Below are 13,366 nucleotides of genomic sequence, written 5' to 3' on the forward strand. Positions count from 1 at the left end.
AGCCAAACGAAAAGTAATCTGAAGCCTATATCTTAAGTTTGGGAGTATTTTATTTAAATGAAGTTTCTAGATATCACGCATTTTTCTGTTGAGTAAAAAGAAAAGTTTTGGAAAAAGCGAGAGAGAAGTCGCTCGCGGGAGTCGCGAGTGATCGAACTAGCTAGCAGAAGACAAACTATCATTCATCGTTCATAACATTCGCTCTGAAGCATAGAAATGGGGAATGTTTTGAACACCGATGCTGCTGAAAAGCAGGGTCACGTGCTTCCACCTCATATGGGGGGAGGTCCAATGAATTTGGGTAAAACAAACTATGTTATTTCTTAGTTAAAATCTTTAACCTATGATTGCATGCGTCTGCTAGCGGTGATTGCAGCTAACACCTCTCATGAAGTTTTGATCAACTGTTTCCATTTCTTATTTCTTTGGTTCATGGCAATTATTTTGTTTCCATTTTTAGGTGATCCAGATGATAGAACATTGCGGAAAGTTGAAAGAGATATTCTGATTTTGAATTTGTTGAGAAAGAAAATGCATGAAGAGAAGTGCCACGCTGAAGCCGAAGGTAAATTTTCCCCAAGTCTGGTTTGTTTATTGAAATGAAATAAGAGTGAATAATTGGCTTCCATTTATATAATCCTTCAAAAATATTTCAATTTTCAGTTTTAGACAAATGTGGTGGGGAGGCAGGTCTTTTGGTTGGTATCAAATGTCGTCAAGAGAGAGATAGCCTCTTGGATTGTTCAAAGAAATGGTTTTATGATGAAGACTTTCGTCAAGAATGTGTTGAAGAATATTTGAAGCAACGCTCCTATTATCGAAGGACAGGAAAACCAGGGTACTTGTACAAAGAGGAGATAGATAATTCTTCTGGAATTCCTAATAGTGCTACAATATAAATTTGATTCATCTCATATCTGTGATTTTACTGAAGAGCAAGTGTTGTATAGTATTTTCTTTTTCTACATAAGTAATAAATTGTCTATTTAAACATTTGTTATTATTTTATTTGTATGTAGTCAAATTTATAACTGATACAGTAGGTCAAAATCATCAAAATCATGGCAAGGCAGTGCAATTTTGAAGCAAAAACTCTTGCAAGAGTGATATGACATCCTTCCCGGTAGAAAGGTCTTCATCTAAAAATAAGATAACCCCAAAAAATTAGATTTGATTGTTGGGAGATAAGTGAAAAATATCTAAACAACTCCTTACCATCAAAGTAAATTAATGCTACCAAATCTCGACAATCTGGATCATGATCGATTAGATATCGGAGAGTCCTGTAGAAATTGGAGGTAACATCATGCTTGTGTTCGCGCAACCGTCCTGAAAAAGAAATATGATTAATCCTCAGTTATCCTAATTTATCCATACTGTTGATTTTCACAGAATTCATACCAGCTTCATGGGAACCAGTTGAGTAGGCTTCTCGGAATGTCAACACAGATGTAGCATACTCTGCTATTGCATATAATGCTGAAACCTGATTTCCAGATCGTACACGTACGCGATATGCCCCACCACGATAACATCTTGCCCGTGTTCCTGCCCTATCTCGTAGATGGTCTTGCAATCTCTATAGTTTTAAGAAAATGGAATACAAGCATTAGTAAAAACAAAACCAAACAAAACCATAAAATATCAAGCCACTTACCTCAGCAGGTTCAACATCTCTGTCACTTGCTTTCTGTGATGGGACATCACTAAAAGTTGGATGCGAGTATCCTGATCTAGGTATAAAAACTATTAGCTTCTTGACAGGGAAATGCTCATCAGTCAAATTTTCTTTTTCTATGTAGTCATTTATTCTGTCACGAAGACCTAACAGGAAAGAAAGACAAAATTTTAATGTTTTACCACACAAGGAAGCGGGATAGCATACACTAGCTTTGTTTCACACTTTTGTTGTTATCTCCTTTGGCAGGAAGGATCAACTTCAAATATCCATGAAAAAAGGAATGTGCCATTCCAGAGCCATAGTCAAGACCATCTAAACGTTTCATTGTGAGTGCCTCCCATGTAACACATTCCTCCTGGAAAAAATGATAATTTATAGGAAAATTACAATGCTGTTATGGCAAAGGTTTGCAAGAAATGTCCATGCAATAAAATGAAGAACAATCTTACCCAACGACAAACAATGAAAATAAGAAAAGATGCACAAAGGGAGAAAAGCCATGGTGATAGTCCATACAATTGCACAATCCTTAAAAATGTCTCATTCAAAGAAAATTCCTGGAAGAGCTAGGGAAAAAGAAAGGCAAAAAGTTTTTACAAATTATACACAAAATGGTAGGTTCACATAAGCGAATACCCACTGTTGGGAATAAAGCAATTGTAATTAATATGACAACTTTTGAAGCACTGTTAAAGAACATTGTTCTCTTAAGTAAAGTTAAGTAGCTGCCAGAGCATCTGAAAATAAATAAAAGGTATCAACCTTAGACGACGCTATTGTCATAAATGTGCATAATAATAATAATCTACATCTTTTAATTACATATCTATGGCATGAGGTAATTCACTTAGAAACAAGCAAATTCGCCAAATCAAAATTGTCGAGATTATTGGAAGACTGGGCAATACAGTGACTGCAACTAAATTCTTGAATTAGACACTAATAACTTACAAAACCAAACACAGCAAGCTAAAAGAAATACATACTGAAATCCTGCCATGAGTGAATCAACAAAAAGTTCCCTGTCAAACAAACAAATGGGTGTGAGAACCAACAGGAGCCACAGCTCAAATAATACACAGCACATACTTTTTACTCACTCAGTAATAAAACAGCTATGACAACCATAGCTGCAAAACCATGGATGTTCTTCCTTTCTATACTGTCACCCATGTATCGGTCCTGCATGAAAAAGAAAGAATATGACTGTAGTGGGACCGAATGACAAGGAAGGATAGGATTTCTCGTGAGTGCGAGAGAGAAGACTAGCCTATTCTCACGGGAGGATGGGTATACACTATGTTTTACTACTGCCGTAAAAAGCAGTCAAAAATACGTACCTCCATCGCTGTAGGCGATTGTGCGGCAGCACAGCAGCGAGGATGAAGTCAAATGCCTGAGCACTCTGCACTCTCAATCGCCGCCCTCTCAGTCGTCTCTCGTCTCTGCGTTAGCGAAATCTGGTCCCGGCGACCGGCGACAGGCAGGCACACCCACTCACCGACCGATAGCGACGAGTGCGGTGGCGAAGTTGGTTGACGTGACGTGTGTTTTTGAAAAGCTCGAGGCACTAAAGCTTGGCCGCCGGTGTGCGATTGGCGATGCAGATGTTGTTACGGTAAGTTGAGTGAGACCGACTGTATAAGATTCGTACCAACCCAACGGAAGTTTTGATCGTGTCAGAATTAATGAGAACTGAAGCGGCGGGGGAATTCAAACAGAACTTTAATATTGCTTGCAACAAATAAAACAGTTTGTCTGGTATTTTATCGGGTCAGGAATGATTTACAGCACGCGAATCGGGGAGGCAAATATTTGGAGGTTGGCAAGACTTAGGGTGGAGGGGGACGTGGGACGTGGCGCGAGTTTCATTCAGCTGGTTGGCGAAGGTATTCCCCGCGGTTAATGCACTTGCCGTCGCGGACAGGATGCCACTATCGGTGCAACGCTCATTCCAAGGTCGCAACGGGGCGAGGAGTCGGGGAGGTCGTCGCGCCGCATGCAGACAGCCGCTAATCGAGGCCTTTGGCTGCCTCTGGCGCGCCCGAGTATTCCCCGTGCTGCCTGCTCGGAGACTGTCAGCACTTTGAAACGACATCGCTGCAAGTACAGTGCTCGTTTTAAAAGATCACAATAAAATTGCGTCCGTGGGGTTTAGGGAAGGGAGTAACATCTCCTCCACCCCTCTCAAAAAGTCAAAGTCTATGGTGCCGCCCTAGAGGGTAGGAAAAAACAAATGTTCTATTTTTGCTGGATCCGCTAATCTCTAGGTCACAATAATAAGACAAGTAGTTTGGGGATGTTTTCTTTATTACTGTTAATATGGCACATTACATGTCATTATTAGTAACTCATTGCTAAAATTTGAGAAACATTCACATTAGTCAAGGCTGTCCGTAACGTAAACAACACAATATAAAATGCTAAGTGGCTGGTAAATACGTCAGTAATAACTTCAGAAGAGTTGACTTGTAATCTTTCTATGATGTTATTATATTGGACGATTTATGAAAGATGGACAGTTTCTGAGTGTGAACCTATGGACATTTCTTTTTTCAGTTCTCATCTGAATGTAATTGCTTGAGAGCAGACACCAAGTAGAGTTGAGGAATGGGCCAGCCCGGCCGGGCTGCGGGCTGCGCAGCGCTACCGCCAGCCCAGCCCAGCCCAGCCCGGCCCAGCCGGCCCAGCCCAGCCCGCGGGCTGGAGGGCTGCTGCCTCGGCTCGGCTCGGCTGGGGGGAAGACGGACAGACGCGGATGACGAAGACAGTCGGGCACCGGGCCGGGCAGCAAGCGACGGGACGGGAGCGAGCTAGCGAGCTGCCTGCGGCGCGGCCCAGCATGGCGCTGACGTCACCACGCTACCGAGAAGCGCGCTCGGAAATTTGAATCACATTGCGAATTGTAACTATTTGGTGAGGCGAGGAGCCCTTCCATGGTTACGATAGAGTGTTTACTGTTATGCTCTGTTGTCATTCATTCAAAATTTCGTATCTCGTCTCTGCCCTCTTCCCCGGCTACTTCGGCCAGCACGCCGGCGGCACGGCCACGGCTCGGCTCGCCGGCGGCCGCCGCCCGCCAGCCAGCTACCCAGCCCGGCCTGGCTCGGCTCCGGCAGCCCGCGGGCTGAGCCGAGCCCGTGGGCTCGGCATCTTCGGCTAGCCCAGCCACCTTCGGCGACACGGACTGTCACAGCCGATACCACTGCAACAGTGGCGCTGGCCCGCCGGGCCAACCCATTCCTCATCTCTAACACCAAGCATGAAAGCAGTCAATACATTCAAGATAACAATGTTTACATGATAGTTACAGAAAGAAGCTGGTTTCAGTCATTTCATATAATCTCTACATGACACAAGTATCAATAAGACTCTTGTTTATTTAGAAAACAACTCTAGAGCAGTAAGGAGAAGTTGAATGAATGTCTGGACAAGAGAATTAGCAGGGCCAAGTAAGTTAGTTTCAAAATCAGGCCCACTCAAAAAAATTATCTTTACCATTTCTCCTAACTGCAAAAGGTTTGTATCCAATACAATGAGTCCAGGTATCCTTGATATGATTTACACAAGGCAATCAATATTCTGACTAGAAAAGTGGACTAGAAACAGTCACAGGAAGACTGATGACTCTACCAATGGTAAAGAATGCAGTGACATAAAATAACAAGAGATAAACCGGACAAGATGGACGCAATGCAACTTCACGAATGAACAAGATAGGTAGATAATAAAAGATTTTCAGAACAATGCACATCACAACCTACTTAGTTACCATAAGGGCTGATGAAAAGGGGCCCAACCTTCCACACGGTGGCTGTAACGCTGGGCCTTCCCTTGGCGAGACCGCCGTCCGCCAGGCCTCAGGGACAGGACACACATGATAGTCCCACAGATACACAGACATGGAAATGCTCATAGATATACAGCCCCTGCTTTTGTAACTAAACACACAAGGATCTACTTTAGACAACTTAGAGTATACTTGAAGAATATAATAATAATTTGTATACACACGTTTTCAAGTAACACATAAATGCTAAGACTGGGTTTCAACTACAAATTATCAATCACATCACAGCTTCACAACCTACCACAGTAATACATTATCTTGATCAAAACACTGTCAGTTTTACCTACAGTCTAATTGGTAATTTTTATGATCTGCATAATTACAAATTTAATACATTTGTTATACTACCACCATTTTTTTTAATCTCCATGTTCCCCTAGAATGTTACATCCGGCTTTAATTAATTACCCACACATAACTACACAAAAAGAAGTGTGTAGCATACAGACAGAAATCTATTGAAAACTCAATCGTTTTCTAATGTTGCATTTTTGATAAATTCTACCTTCTCTATAACATTATTTACAGTGTACACATAACTAAAATGAATAACAGTATCACTTTTGCCCTCTCCTCCGCCGTGAGAAAATGAAAGATTCTCGACGAAGTAAACGAAAATAGTTCATTTCTTGACAACTCGGGCAGCAGGCCAGCGGTCTTGCCGGCAATCGTGCGTTGCGGCTTTGTCGCGCTTTGCAGTCGGCTGGCGTGCCTATCGGCGCGGACGAGTGGCTCGAGCGAGCCAGCCGAGGCCAAGCAGCCTGTCCGTGCCGATAGGCAACCCAACCGACCGCGCCTCGCAGCAGCGCCGCGCCGCGCCGCGCAGCAGGGGGGCGTCAACCTCAGGGCAATTCCTTCTCATCTCTTTGTACAGGTTCCTAACTACAAATGCACCAAATCACAAAGGCCATCGCCGCCTTCTTCTACAGCAGGGGCTGGATCACCGGGTGCAGCAGGCACATGTGCTCGGCGCCGCGGATGGGTAGCCGGTTCACCGAGAAGTGCCTGATCATCTCGGGCACCGACTCGAAGGGCCGCGAGAACTGGCCCAGGATGAAGCGGCCGTTCTCGTCCTTCTGGATCCGCATGTGCATGAAGCCGCGCGCACTCCTGCAAAAGCGAGACGCGTGAGGGGCACTTGCAAAACTCGGCGTGCACAGTGTGGGTACACTGGGTACACGCAGTACTCACTTGAGCGATAAGGAGAAGTCTTGACGCGTCGACTCGGAGTTCCGCACCAAGTAGCTGCCCTCTCCCGCTTGTCGAAGAAGCCTCTCCGCCTCCAGACGGGAAATGGCGCCGAGGTACCACCTGCAGAACAAGCCGGCCGTTCGTCAGACGGCGTCGCCGTGGCGTCGCCGTGGCGTCGCGGTGTAGAGCAAGCAGCAGGCGGTTGGCGAGGCCAGGTCCGCCACGGCCAGGCAGCCGGTACTCACCCCTGTCGCTCCAAGGGGAGGGTGGTGTCGATGTGGGCGGAGGGGGCGTTGGTGGAGTTGGCGCCGAAGCTGAGGCTGAGCCCCGGCAGGCCCGGCCTTCCCCGCAGGCTCCCCGTGCCGCAACTGCGCGTCACGTTCATCGGCGCGAAGGCACTCGCCGCCCCGCTGCCGAAGCTCTCCGCCGGGCCGACCGGCCCCGAGACCGGCCCTGTGCCCAGGCTGCTGCAGCCGCCGAACTGGCCGAAGCCCGCAGCCAAGTTGAGGGACAGCGCCGGCCTGCCGCCCGCACCCGGACCTGCAAGCATCAGTCAGGTAACACGTCGCGACGCGCTGGGCTTGATGGCAGCCATTGCATGCGGCATTGCATGCGGCATTGCATGCGGCATTGCATGCGGCATTGCATACCCTTGGAGACGGAAGGGTCTGACTGGCTGGCGGAGGACGACTCGGACGACCGGCTCATCTGCTTCTTCCTGAGCTTGGGCATGTCGAAGGGCAAGTCCCGCAGCATTTGCTCCACGTCGGGGTCCTGCGGCTCCGAGGACTGGCTGGCGGACGAGGACTCGGACGAGTTGGCAGCGAGCGAGTTGGCGGCGAAGGTCCGCGGCTTGCGGCGCAGCTTGGGCATGTCGAAGGGCAGGTCCTCGTGGCCCGCGCCGCAGCTGCCCGCACTGCCCGCGCTGCCCGCGCTGCCCGCCTCCACGGACGTAGCGCTGCCCGACGTGGTCGCGTCCTGCAACGCGGAGGCCGAAGGGCGGCCATGAGGGACGCCGAAGGGACACGCCATGTCGGCAAACAGGGTCAAGGACTCACCAGGATCAGGTTGGCCCGCCGACGGCGCAGCTTGGGCATGTCGAAGGGCAGGTGCTCCAGGTCCTGGTGGTAGTTGTTGGCCCACCGCAGGTTGCTGCCGTCCACTGAGATGCCGGAGTCCGACCCCGGGACCTCGCCGTCGGCGTGCTGGAGGGGAAGACCACGTTTAATGAGGGCCAAGTCGGACCAACTCACAGCGCGCCGCGGCGCAGCGCCGCACTACCCACCATGTTGTTGGCGTTGAGCACGCCGTGCACGCCGTGCACGCCGTGCACGCCGTGGAAGGACAAGGCGATGAGGTTCCGGTTGTTGGGCGTCCTCCTGGAGCGGCTGTTCTTGCCCGCCGAGTGCTGGTCCAGGTTGAGGCTGAGGCCGATGCTGGAGGGCGCCTTCCCGGTCGGGGTGCCCGCCGCGGAGCCCCCCGAGGTGCCGCCGAGGGCCGTCCCCGTCGTCCCCGTCGTCGATCCAGTGGGCGTGCAGTCACCCCCGGGCTCCGGCGAGGTGCGCTCCGAGTTGTTGTTGCGGTTGTTGTCGGAGGTCTCGGAGCACGGCTCGAGCGATGACTTGTCCGAGATGGGGGACAGGATGTGCAGCTTGGTGCTGTTGTGGCCGTACATCCTGCTGGGGAACGAAGATACAGAGGTCAGTCAGGTCATGACACCGCCAGAAAAAAAAGAACTCCCCTCAGTGCCTTGAGGGATAGCAGCTTGGTTGCCTACCTGGTGGGCCCCGGGGACGGCCCGTGAAGCATAAGCGGCCCTGCGGAGTCCTCCGAGTGCGAGGACAGCGACGAGGACCCGGGCCGGCCGTCCGAGGAGGAGGACCGCTCGCCTTCACTGGTGGAGCTCCGCACCGACTCCAAGGAGCCGCCCGACGACGACGTGGCCATGGACTCGGTGGAGGAGAACTTGGGGCGGCGCGGTGCGACGAGCGACAGGGGTCTGTCCGCGCGGCCCGTCAACGCCGACGGCCGGCCTTTCAACTCGAGGATGGTCCTGGCGCGGGAAGGCCTGGCCGCCAAGGGGAAGTCCTGCCGCGAGGACGCTGCCGCCCCCGCGGCGGGGTCCACGGACGAGGCCGACGAGGAGGCCGTGGACGTGGCCATGGCGAGGCTCACCGGCCTCCCTTTGATCTCCCTGACGTGCTGCGGCCTGGCCGAGGCCATGGCGGCCAGGTGCGGCGCGGAGGGTGCGGACCGGATCGACATTAGGGATCTACCGACCCCGATCTGCGAGCCGTGGCCGTGGCCGGGGAACTTGGTGGGCAGAGGCGCGGAAGACGGTGCCGAGGTGGGCGGCGGGGGTGAGTAGCCCCTCAAGGAACTGCCGCCAGAGCCCCCGTCCAGCTGCAGGCCGCCCAGCGACGCGCTGAGAGCCACCGCGCCGCCAGCGCCGCCAGCGCTGCCTGCTGGGCTGTCCTGCCCCGGGGCGATGCCCTTGGGGCTGCCCTTGGCCGGGCTCACAGTCTGGATGGCGTGGTTGCCGACGTCCTCGCCGCGGCGGTCGAGCGGCGCCGCGCCACGGGAGTCGAACGCCGTCTCGTACAGGTGCAGTCGCCGGCTCATGTCGTCGCCGAGGCCGCCGTCGGCGCTGTGGCTTTGGGGCGGGGCGCCGCCCAGGGCGCCACTGACCGGCGACATGCCACTCGCATCCTCGATCAGGGACCAGCCCCGCGCGGGCAGGCAGCGCCCACCGTGCACCCCGTGGGGCCCTGGCCCTGGCCCTGGCCCTGGCCCTGGCGCCCCTCCGCCCCTTTCGGCGTCCTCGCCGGACTCGCAGTGGGGGCAGGGGCGCGCCTCCGACGTCGGCAGCGGCGGCGCGCTGTCCACCGACGCGCTCTTCCGGTAGCGCCTGCAAGCAGACAGGCACAAGGTGATGAACACGAACACGGTCTCCAGCAGGGTGCGAGGGAAGCGAAACTCACCTCGTGTCGGTGCTTCGCTTGCGGTGTTCCCGCGGCGGCGGTCGCGGCAGCAGCAGGTCCGCGTAGTAGTAAGGGCAGCGGGGCGCGGGCAGCTCTACTGCAGGGCCCTCCACCTTCCCGGGGCTCGGCAGCTCCGCGGCGCCGGCACGGGCTTGCTGTCGCTGCTGTCGCTGCAGCTCCAGGAGGTACTGCTCTTGCAGCTCCTGCACGATGACGTCCTCGTACGCGCCGTCATCCTCGGCGGGCGGGGCGCTTGGCCTCGGCGTCCGCTCCTCCTCCTCCTCGTCGTCGTCGTCCTCTTCCTCGGCGTCCGCCTCCTCGTCGGTGGTGGCAGTGGCGCCAGGGTTGACTGTGCCGGTGGCGGTGGCGCTGCTGGCGGCCGCTACTGCGGCGGCGGCCTCTGCAGCTGCTGCCGCCGCTGCGGCGCGGGCCGCGACCTTGGCGGCCTTGGCGGCCTTGCAGAAGCGAGCGCCAGCCCGCGTGCCATCTGCAACCGGAGCAACAAGCTGACGTGAGCTGCGAGCTGGAGGGGCGCGAGTTAGCCCACACCGCGGGCACACCGCGGGCACACCGCGGGCACACCGCGGGCACACCGCGGGCACACCGCGGGCACACCGCGGGCCGCGGCGGGGCGGTCAGGGTGCTGACCGCGTCCAAGTTGGCACTGGCACCGGCTGCGCGACTGCGCGGCCCGGCCACGGCTCGGCACGACGTTGGAATGGCGCCCGGCCGGGGCAGGCAAATGGCTAATTTCTTTTCAATTTGCGCGCCGCGCACCGTCTCGGGGCGCTGCTGGCGCTGCTGCGGGGGAGGGCGCGCGCGATTTGGCCGGAGGGAGGCAATATCCGGCAAGGTGGCCGCGGAACGCGCGCCACGTTTAGCAGTGTAGGTAAACAGGCGGCGAAAGGGCGCCCCGCGGTCCTCGAGGCACACACCGCGGCCGTGGCCATGCCGTGCCAGGCCGTGCCAGGCCATGCCACGCAGTGTCGTGGCGATGACGGACGACATTGGTTCGGCCCATTATTTACAGTCACTTAGCGCACCTGCTTATCCCCGCATTCGTATTCCAGCGGGGCGCGGCGACCCCCTCCCCTCGCCACCCCGTCCGTGCCCAACGAGCCATTCATGCGATTACAGAATACGCCCTCCTTTGCTGCGAACCAACCCCACCCCGGGCCCAACGCCGCCCCTACCCGTCCGCCCCAGTCTCCGTGGTCCCCGTGGTCCCCGTGGTCCCCGTGGTCCCCGACGTCCTCGTAGTCCCCGGGGGCGACGGCAGCGTCAGGTTCCAACCTCATGTCCAAAAGAACGACCCCCTGTACCCCAAGCTCCCCGAGAGTCTTAAGGACCTCCCTCCCCGCGACCCCCTCTGCAAAGCCGTGCCGCCGCCGTGCATCGCGGTTAAGCCCAACGAACGCCCTGGGCTCATTTGAAATGGAGATGGGGTGGGAATCCCGATTCGTGGCCCCGATAAGTAGTTCAAAATTCGCGGCGCACTATGCGCGGCTCTGCCTTGCCTCAGCCTAAGTCTGGCCAGGGAGTCCGGACTCCGCGAGTGACGAACAGCCGTCTTTCCTAATTCCGCGCTCAGGGCTTAGTCTGCTGATTCCAACCATTATTTGTCGCAGTCCCGCCCGGCGGGGCGCGACGTCGCACCGCGCCGCTGCGCGCGTGGCCCGGACAGCCCGGCGTGACGCACCAGCCCTTCCCTTCCGGATGGTTTGACGGCGGCGGGGCGGGGCGCGGGGCGGGGCGCGGGGCGGGGGGCGGGGCGCGGCGCGGGGCGGGGCGCGGGCACCGAACCATGCGGAGTTGGCATCCCCGACGCCATCTTGTCCCTGTAATCTAGGCCGGCCGCCCCTTGCCGCCCCGGGCACAGGGCCTACGAGGCTGCGGTCTGCTTGGCCATGGCCGCGAACCGCGCGGGCCGGTCCGGGCCGACGCCACAGCCCTGCAGGCGACCCTTAACGCGACCCTCGCCTCGGCCCAGCCCCCCTTCCCCCGCGATATAAGAGTCATTAAGGGCGCCTTCAAGGATGGGCCTGGAACATGCTAAATGTTAATACAACGCCAATTACGCCGCTGGCGCCCCCTGGCGCCCCTAGCCTCGCAGCGCGCTTCACCTGTTTGAATTACGGCGGGAAACTAGTCACCGGCTGCCAGCACGCTGCCAGCCTGCAAAGTGAGACGGTTACCTGCCTGCGCACGCTTGCGCTGTATCGCGCTCACGAGGGGAGCGGCAGCCTCACATCTCCCAACGTCTCCACCTTGACGTGAGTGAAGCACCGGGCTGCGATGACGGTGATGGCAGCAGCAGTTTGTGTCGCGTTTGAGAAAGCGTTTATTCCAGACGCACTCGAACTGCCGCATGAGGGCTGGGGTCCGTTTCCACGTGAGTCTGCGTGCAGGCATCGGGCAGGCATCGGGCAGGCATGCAGTGACACAGCAGCGCCCCTTCCACTCGGTCCCCTCCTCGCCGTGTGCAGACAAATCCCGGCGTAATGAACAATTATGCCGGCTTTAGCGCCGCGCCCCGCCCCGCCCACTGAGCCGTGTCTGTGCGGGAAGGTTATCCTTAATTTCCTAAAAGGGGTGTCACCGTGAAACGCTGAATGATTCGCGCCACTGCTGCACTGTAGTCTGATTTCGAGCAGTGCCTCGTCGCTCCGTCACCCTCGCACCCCTACAGAACGCCCCACGAGTGCGAGAGAGTCAGAGCGACGAAAGCGCGGTCCGCAACCAGGCGACTGTCTGTGGAGCTGGCGTGCCGTGGCGTCGCGTAGCGTGCCGCTGTCAGGTCCACTTGGAAACTCGCGCCCAACTCAGTCAGCCGGTGCGGCGCGGTGCCGCGTCCCCCGCCGAGCGAGCGGCGAGCTCGTTCCGTTCCGATCACTCCGACACGATGGCGCGCGTCTTCAAATTTTCTGGAAGCGGATGACAAAATTTTTCCCGGCCCTTGTCGATCGGGGTGAGGCGTGAGGCTTGGAGGGGCTCGGCTCGGTGCGACAGTGCGGCCCCATTACCGTAACGGAGCCCCGCCAGCCCCGCCAGCCTCGCCAGCCCCGCCAGCCCCGCCAGCCTCGCCAGCCCCGCCAGCCCGCCAGCCCCGCCAGCCCCGCCAGCCCCGCCAGCCCCGCCAGCCCCGCCAGCCCCGCCAGCCCCGCCAGCCTCGCCAGCCCCGCCAGCCCCGCCAGCCCGCCAGCCCCGCCAGCCCCGCCAGCCCCGCCAGCCCCGCCAGCCCCGCCAGCCCCGCCAGCCACGCCCGGAACGTGACCGAGCCTGCAGCGCCTTCTAAATCACACTCGGAGATCAAGTTTAGACGGGAGTGGATCTCAAAGTTTTCGTTATTAACTTCCAAACGAAGACAGCGCCCCCCCTCCCCTTAGGAGGCGCGACGGCAAGTGACGTCTGCCCGACGCGCGCACTCGGCCCGAACCAGCCGCCCCACAGCGGCGCTCCCAGCGCTATCGCCAGCGCCAGCCTTGTGCGCGATGCACAAGTGCGAGGGAGAAAGGAAACCAGCGCGAAGCGAGTGTGCCGATCAACACGTGTCCCACACCATAAAGTTAGGCAGTCTCGCATTTCTGAAAGAGTCGCTCATCGTTCCGCGCGCTACAGTCCATTTAACGCCCCGGCCACAAACAAGGCCATCAACATAGTTTT

At 56.2% G+C, this 13,366-nt stretch overlaps 3 protein-coding genes across 3 annotated transcripts in view; 1 reads left to right on the plus strand and 2 right to left on the minus strand.

Annotated features, from left to right (window-relative positions):
- Positions 1-21: 21 nt before the first annotated feature.
- LOC117652826 (COX assembly mitochondrial protein homolog) lies at positions 22-993 on the plus strand. Its single transcript, XM_034397981.1, has 3 exons — positions 22-301; positions 461-565; positions 664-993. Exons 1-3 carry the CDS (start codon positions 217-219, stop codon positions 897-899), a joined length of 426 nt encoding a protein of 141 aa, XP_034253872.1. The 5' UTR covers positions 22-216; the 3' UTR covers positions 900-993.
- On the minus strand, positions 986-3,241 carry LOC117652793. The gene is made up of 11 exons (XM_034397899.1): positions 3,022-3,241; positions 2,782-2,863; positions 2,668-2,703; positions 2,504-2,600; positions 2,322-2,418; positions 2,131-2,247; positions 1,904-2,036; positions 1,658-1,824; positions 1,402-1,579; positions 1,216-1,329; positions 986-1,139 (listed from the first exon to the last, which is right to left on the minus strand). Exons 1-11 carry the CDS (start codon positions 3,025-3,027, stop codon positions 1,060-1,062), a joined length of 1,107 nt encoding a protein of 368 aa, XP_034253790.1. The 5' UTR covers positions 3,028-3,241; the 3' UTR covers positions 986-1,059.
- Positions 3,242-4,940: 1,699 nt separating this feature from the next.
- Positions 4,941-13,366, minus strand: part of LOC117645920 (AT-rich interactive domain-containing protein 1B-like) — a 93,574-nt gene continuing 85,148 nt past the window's right edge. The window contains exons 4-11 of the mRNA XM_034386480.1: positions 9,704-10,190; positions 8,500-9,630; positions 8,008-8,401; positions 7,781-7,927; positions 7,373-7,700; positions 6,968-7,262; positions 6,723-6,842; positions 4,941-6,641 (exon numbers count right to left, since the gene is read on the minus strand). Of these exons, the coding sequence (XP_034242371.1) occupies positions 6,455-6,641; positions 6,723-6,842; positions 6,968-7,262; positions 7,373-7,700; positions 7,781-7,927; positions 8,008-8,401; positions 8,500-9,630; positions 9,704-10,190 (3,089 nt within the window). The 3' untranslated portion in view covers positions 4,941-6,454. The remainder of the gene's footprint in view (positions 6,642-6,722; positions 6,843-6,967; positions 7,263-7,372; positions 7,701-7,780; positions 7,928-8,007; positions 8,402-8,499; positions 9,631-9,703; positions 10,191-13,366) is intronic.

The sequence above is a fragment of the Thrips palmi genome, unplaced genomic scaffold, assembly GCF_012932325.1.
Source record: "Thrips palmi isolate BJ-2018 unplaced genomic scaffold, TpBJ-2018v1 HiC_scaffold_10, whole genome shotgun sequence".
In the NCBI taxonomy this organism is placed as follows: domain Eukaryota; kingdom Metazoa; phylum Arthropoda; class Insecta; order Thysanoptera; family Thripidae; genus Thrips; species Thrips palmi.